At 61.5% G+C, this 6,409-nt stretch overlaps 1 protein-coding gene across 2 annotated transcripts; it reads right to left on the bottom strand.

Annotated features, from left to right (window-relative positions):
* Nucleotides 1–320: 320 nt before the first annotated feature.
* Nucleotides 321–6,406, bottom strand: LOC310890900 (Y-box-binding protein 2-A-like). Of its 2 annotated transcripts, none has more exons than XM_083853226.1 (6): nt 5,243–6,406; nt 1,904–1,967; nt 1,774–1,807; nt 1,549–1,638; nt 767–913; nt 321–465 (listed from the first exon to the last, which is right to left on the bottom strand). In XM_083853226.1, the coding sequence occupies exons 1-6, from the start codon at nt 5,388–5,390 to the stop codon at nt 343–345; spliced, it is 606 nt and encodes a 201-aa protein (XP_083709352.1). In that variant the 5' UTR covers nt 5,391–6,406; the 3' UTR covers nt 321–342. The 2 variants fall into 2 exon arrangements, with proteins under 2 accessions (XP_083709352.1, XP_083709351.1); XM_083853225.1 differs by lacking the exon at nt 5,243–6,406 and adding an exon at nt 2,420–5,034.
* Between the last annotated feature and the right edge of the window lie 3 nt (nt 6,407–6,409).

Below are 6,409 nucleotides of genomic sequence, written 5' to 3'. Positions count from 1 at the left end.
CCACGCCCCCCCGAGGCCCCGCCCCCTCCAGGCCCCGCCCCCTCCCTCCTCTGATCCCCCCTCCCCTCCTCAGCCCCCACCCCCGCCCCTGCCCCCTGAGGCCCCTCCCCTCTCAAGCCCCGCCCCCCTTTGGGACACCACCCTCAGGCCACGCCCCCTTTCTGGCCACGCCCCCACCCATCCCTAGGCCCCTCCCCCCTCCAAACCCCCCTTTCCCTTTTAAGGCCCCGCCCACACCCTAAGTCCCACCCCGAGACCCCTCCCCGCTAGGCCCCGCCCCCTCCGCCTTTAGGCCCCGCCCCCTCTCCCGTTAAGCCCCGCCCCTCCCGTTAGGCCCCGCCCCTACCTGCGGAAGCGGGGTCGGAACCCCCGCTGCCCCCGGGTGCGCTCAGGGGGGGCCACGGTGGGCGGGGCCTGCCCGCTGGGGGGCGGGGCCTCCCCCCTTTCCTCCTCCCCCTCAGGGGCCTGGAAGGGGAGGGAAAAAGAAAAAAGGGGGGGGTCAGGAGGGGCCCCAAAACCCCCCCGGGACCCCCAAATTGTCCCCGCGTGTCCCCTAACCCCTCCCCCAGACCCCCCCCAAATCCCCCCACAACCCCCCAAATACCCCCAAGACCCCCCCAAATCCCCTCACTACCCCCCCCGAGCCCCCCCCAAATGCCCCCATTTCCCCCCCCCGCCCGGATCCCCCCCCAAATGCCCCCATTCCCCCCCAAACCCACTTGTTCCCCCCCCAAACGCCCCCCAAACGCCCCCCCCCAGTGCCCACCTCGGTGGCCCCGCCCTGCTGCCAGTGCCCCCCCCCCGGGAAGCGGCGGTGGAAGACGAGGGGGAGCCAGCGGCGGCGGTCGGGGGCGTAGCAGCTGCCCTTCACCGGGACCCCCCCCGGGCCCGTCACGTTGGCGGCTTCGGGGCCCTGCAGGGGAGGGGGAGACGCGTGAGGGGGCGGGGCTTGGGGAGGGGGCGGGGCCAGGGGGTGGGCGGGGCTAACGGGTGGGGGGCGGGGCCTGGAGGGGGAGTGGGGCGGGAGCCGGGGTGGTTACATGAGGGTAAGTGGGGCTGGAAAGGGGGCGTGGCCTAAAGGGAGGGGCGGGGCTTAGCCAGGGGGCGGGGTCGGGGGTGGGCGGGGCTAATGGGAAGGGGCAGGGACTGGAGGGGGCTGGGTGGAAGGAGGGGGCGTGGCCTAAACGGGAGGGGGGCGTGGCCTATGTAAAAGGGGCGTGTCCCAGGGCGAAGGGGCGTGGCCTGTGCCGGAGTGGGCGTGGCCTGTGCCGGAGTGGGCGTGGCCTGTGCAGGAGTGGGCGTGGCCTGTGCAGGTGGTGTCCCCAGCCCTATATGCAGGGCAATGGCCCGAGGGGCGTGGCTTTCCTAAAAGAGGGCGTGGCAAAAAGAGGGGGCGTGGCCTGTGCAACGTGGGCGTGGCGATTCGGGGGGCGTGGCCTAGGCGAGAGGGGGCGTGGCCCGGGCCAAAGGGGGCCCCAGCCCTCCATACAGCACGATGCCGAGCGAAAGGGGGCGTGGTTCGAGCGACAGGGGGCCCCGCCCACCTACCTTCACGCCCTGCACGATGTCGAACTCGACGGTCTCCCCGTCGCCCACACTGCGCAGAAACTTGCGGGGGTTGTTGCGCTTGATCGCCGTCTGCGGGGAGGGGGGGGGCCCCAAAAATTTGGGGAGGGGCCCCAAAATTCCAGGGGGGGTCCGCAGGGAGGTCCTGGGGGGCACCCCAAAAAATTTGGGGGGGGGGGGGGGGTGTTTCAGGGGGGTTTGGGGTACCTGGTGTACGAAGACGTCCTCCTTGGTGTCATTCCTGGGGGGGCGGAGTTAATGTAGGGGGATTAATTAAGGCAATTTGTTCCCCCCCCCCTCCATAATTTGCGCCCCCCCCCCAATTTCCCCCCCCCACCTGTTGATGAAGCCATAGCCACAGCGCACGTTGAACCACTTCACAGTGCCCAGCACCTGGGTGGCTGGGGGGGGGGAGAGAATTTGGGGTGAAAAACGTCAGTTTTGGGATTCCTCTTAGTGCCCCCCGACCCCTTTAAGTGGCAGGGGGAGTCCCCAGGACGGGCAGGTGCCCCCCCAGTCCCTCCCAGTAAGCCCCAGTGATCTCCCAGCAACCCCCCCAGTAACTCCCAGTTAACCCCCCCAGTGACCCCCAGCCTCTCCTAGCTCCTCCCAGTTAATCCCAGTAGCTCCCAGTTAACCACAGTAACCCCCAGTACTCCCTCAGTTACCCCCTAGCCTTTCCCAGTAACACCCAGCCCCTCTCAGTTACCTCCAATACCTCCCAGCTACCCCCAGTTTTCCCCCAGCCTCTCCCAGTTTCTCCCAGTTACCCCCACTATGTGGGAATGGAAATGTTGTTTTTGCAGTGTTACATGGTACAGAAGGAAGGAATGGGGTATTGAGATGTGCTTACAGTGATAAGAAAGCTCAGCAGGTGACCTCCTAAAATGCAGACACCCAGCCTCCTTAGAGCGATCAGGTGGAAATCGCTGTGTTAAGTCAAGGCAGACAAGGGGAGAAAACATTGCCATCCCAAAAACAGGCCGGCAACTGAAGGCCAGGCATTGTCTGGGAAGCATCAGACAGATTGTGAGCCTGGATTGCCCACTCAGTGGGGAAACTGGGGAGGGTCCCGGCACCAAACAGTATGTAAACTGGGTTTGGGGACCAGGAGGCGCGCTCCTGCTCGTGGGGCGCCCGCCACTGCGATCGCGAATAAATTCCTGCTTCGCTGAGCTCCTCGCCTGAGCCCAAGTTGTTGGCTACGGAGCGTTTCTCACAATTTGGGGCTCGTCCGGGAGCCAGTCGCCTACCGGGGAGCCCCACCGCCGCAGCAGCAGGAAGGCATGCCCCGCTGATCTCAGGGTCCTGTGCAGCGACGGCGGCTCTGCGGAGAGCTGCCAGAGGGCCCGAGGCTGATGAAAGAGGCAGGATCCGTGAAGGAGTGGGGAAGGGAAGAAGGCAGGCACTGCGGGTTTGAGAACTGATCCGGTAACTCCGTGCACAGAGCAAGGGAAGAAATAGGAAGTATTGCCTCGGGGGTCGGGTGAGACTCTGTGTGCCGTGTGCTTGAGACGTACTTTTGTACGGAGCGAGTGTGGGGTCCTGATCCGCGGTGCCGCAGCTCCGCGAGGGGCGCAGGCAGAGACGGACGAAGCGTGAGATAAGGGAGAGAAAGGAAGAGTCTCGGGAAATGTGGTGTGCGGTAAGCCTTGCACGGGGAAGTGCTCGGAAGTACACCAGGGAATTTTGGTGTATGGTAAGCCCTTGCACAGGGAAGTGCTTGGCAGTACACCCCCATTTTCCAGAATAGGAAAAATGGGAAATATGAGTTCCAGGGGACAGGGAGATATCCCTGGGGGAGTGCCTACCGAAAGTTCTTCCTGAAGAATTATAAGAAATTGGAAAAATAATCTCAAAATTGGAGGAGATGGTAAAAAAAAAAAAAAAAAAAAAAAAGGTTAAATATTGTGTATTAGTCTGGACAAAAGAACCGATTAAGGAAACAGCAGTATTTTGGCCAAAATACGGGCCTGATGAAAATTCAGGCTTGAAATTTATGTGTAAACTATAAGATTCCTTTTTTTTTTTTGGAGGAGGAGCCAAGTTATGCTCCCTATAATCCTAATATTGCACCGGTGGCAGCAGCAGTCGCTCCAGGAAAGGAGACAGGGACTGCAATTAACACTGTCCCTAGAGAAGAGCGTACTCTAGGCTCTGGCAAGAATTAGAACAAGGCAGAAGAGGTACTGAGAATTTTGCCTTCCCTGATACTAACAGCACTAACACTAACTGTGTATCCTCTTAAGTGAACTTCCCCCCCTCCTTACCAGCAGAGAGGTTAGGAGTTTCCTAGGACCTAACTTATACTCTTGGGGAGGGGGAATTACGTATATAAATATGTTGTTTACAGGGAAAGAAATGGGAATGGTCAGGAGGAGAGCTGCTATACAAAAATGGGAAAGAACTCATCCTCCAGGACCAGGGGTAATACCGGCAGGGCAGAAATACCCACTTGCCGATCCTGGCTGGAAGAATAATAGTGTGCAACACAGAAATCATACGAGAGACTTGGGGTCAGAATGAGAAAGTACTTGGGGATGAATCCTGAGGACCCGGTATCCCAAGGGCTCTTGAAAGCTCATTTTGTGATTGAAGCCTGCCAAGATGCACAGAAAATGCTCCAGAAGGTGGGGGGGATGTAGTGACCAGTCACTGGGGGGCCCTCCTGCGGGAGGCCCTGAACATGTGTGTCAAGAGGGGAGATGAGAAGGAAAGCAGAGGGTGAAACTAATGGTACTGACAGCGTAGCAGGTAGTCAGGCAGAGGGTTGGAGAAAGAGGAAGAAAATCTTCAGGGGGAGTCAGGGCCAGGATGGAAAAGAGAGGAAGAGAGATGAAGGAATGGCAGGCAAGGAGAGCTACCCGTGTTGTGGCCTGAATCTTAGCAGGGACAGGCTTTGATGGGATGTTTTAAGTGTGGGCAGGCTGGCCACTTCAGGTAGGAATATCCGGAGTGGAAGAAGGAAGGTATGGAATTAAGTTGGCTAATGACTGAGACTTTGGTGAAAGTACAGGCTGGAGAAAGACAAGAAGCGTTAAAAAGGGTTATGGAAGGTGTTAAAGGTGTGGTATGTAATGTTTGACAGAGCTGTTTTTTGAATGAGTTGGGAAAGTTGAACGAGCAGGGAAAGAGGGTGTAGGCACTATCTAAGTAACAGTCTAGAGGTTTTGGTATATTTGCTGTGGTGTTTGGTCAGTTTCCCAAGTATCGAGAAGGGGGGGACGGGGGGGGCAGCCTGCTCCACCAGGGGCCTCTCCACAGGCCGCAGGGGGCTTCGGCTCCGGCGCCTGGAGCGCCTCCACCCCCTCCGTCTGTGCTGACTTTGGTGTCTGCGGGGAGGTTTCTCGCTCCTCGCTCTCCCAGCTGCTGTTGAGCAGCAGGTTTTTGTTTGTTTGTTTGTTTGTTTTCGGAGTGTTTCTCACAACTATCCCCCCCAGCCTCTCCCAGTACCCCCCAGCCCCTCCCAGTTACCCCCCAAGGCCTCTCCCAGTTTCCCTGGTTGTTCCCTGGTTGTACCCCCCTAGCCCCCCCAGTTACCCCCAGTGAACCCCAGTACCCCCCAGTTACCCCCACCCCACCAGAGGAGTGTGGCAGGGTGAGGGCTCATCACCCCAAGGCCCCTGCACCCCCCTCCTAACACCCCCGGTGAGCACGGCCTGTCCCCACCCCTCACCCAGCACGGGCTTGGCACGGGACGCAGCTGCAGGCTCTGAGGTAACGGCCGGGGGGGGAGCGGCAGCGGCACCGGCCTCTGAGGGGGACGGTGGCGGGGCCGGGGGGGAGCCGGGCGGCTCGGCAGGGCCCTGCGAGTCGCTCAGCATGGCCGCGGCCACCGGGGGGCGATAGCGGAGAGAACCGGGGGAGGCTGGTAACAGGCCTGGTCGCTGAGGGGGAGAGAACAGCGCCGAGCTCCGACCCTGTCGCCGCCGCCGCCGCTTTTGAGGGGGTTCTGCCCGGGGCTGCCTCGCCAACGGCCGCCAGGCTCCGCCCCCCCGGCTTCGCGCCTCGCCCGCGGCTCCCCATTGGCTGGCAGGGAGCGGGGGGGGGAGGGGAAGGGCGGCGATTGGGCGCGTTATATTTTGGCGTTATATTGGGTTATATTGGGTTATATTGGGTTATATTGGGTTATATTGGGTTATATTGGGTTATATTGGGCGCGTGGCGGGCACGAGGCGCGCGGCACCACGTGGGGGGAGGGATAAAGGCTGGAGCGGGGCGGAGCATGCGTGAGTGGCAGCGCCTGTCCCTCCCTGTCTCCCCCCTCCGCTCTCTGTTCGCGCATGCAGAGAAGCGCCGCCGCGCTCATTTGTGTGTGTTAACATAAATTTACTTAACGTCAACGTCTGCGTTCGGCTGGGGGTGCTGCGCAGTGCCGGGCGGGGCAACGTTTGTACGTATTTAAAGAAATGTACGTTTTCATAGGTAAAAGCGTCCCGCACCTGCGGTGATTTGCATAAACTTTCATGATCTGGGCGTGGGGGGGGCGGAGGATTAACGAGGGCCTTGCCGGGCCGTTAATTGTCCTCATTACGCTCATTTGCATACAAGCCGGCGCTTCTCGCCGCGCCGTTGCCATGGCAGCCGCTCGCCCCCTTCCCAAGATGGCGGCGGGCGACGCTCTGCCCGCCGAGCCCCGTCTCTATGGCCGGGAGGGCCGCGCGCATGCGCAGTGTGGGGGCGGGGCCGCCGCTCCCTCCCTCCCCCACCCCTCCCCGCCGCGCATGCGCAGCTCCGCTCCCCGCCTCACCCCACCGCGCCCCTCCCTCCCCGCGCATGCGCCGCGGCGGCGGGGCGGGGCGGTGGCTGCGCGGCTCCCGCCTTGCGCATGCGCAGAGCGTCC

Source organism: Anser anser (genome assembly GCF_964211835.1).
Source record: "Anser anser genome assembly, contig: HAP1_SCAFFOLD_111, whole genome shotgun sequence".
Taxonomy (NCBI): domain Eukaryota; kingdom Metazoa; phylum Chordata; class Aves; order Anseriformes; family Anatidae; genus Anser; species Anser anser.
This window is presented reverse-complemented; position numbering and strand designations above follow the sequence as displayed.

Excerpts from the sequence above, each read along its gene's own strand:
- LOC310890900 (XM_083853225.1), bottom strand. The coding sequence starts at position 2,585 with ATGCTTCCCAGACAATGCCTGGCCTTCAGTTGCCGGCCTGTTTTTGGG. Across the intron at positions 1,968-2,419 it reads TGCTGAGCTTTCTTATCACT|CCACCCAGGTGCTGGGCACT; the intron begins GTAAGCACATCT and ends CCCCCCCCCCAG. Across the intron at positions 1,808-1,903 it reads GGCTATGGCTTCATCAACAG|GAATGACACCAAGGAGGACG; the intron begins GTGGGGGGGGGA and ends CCGCCCCCCCAG.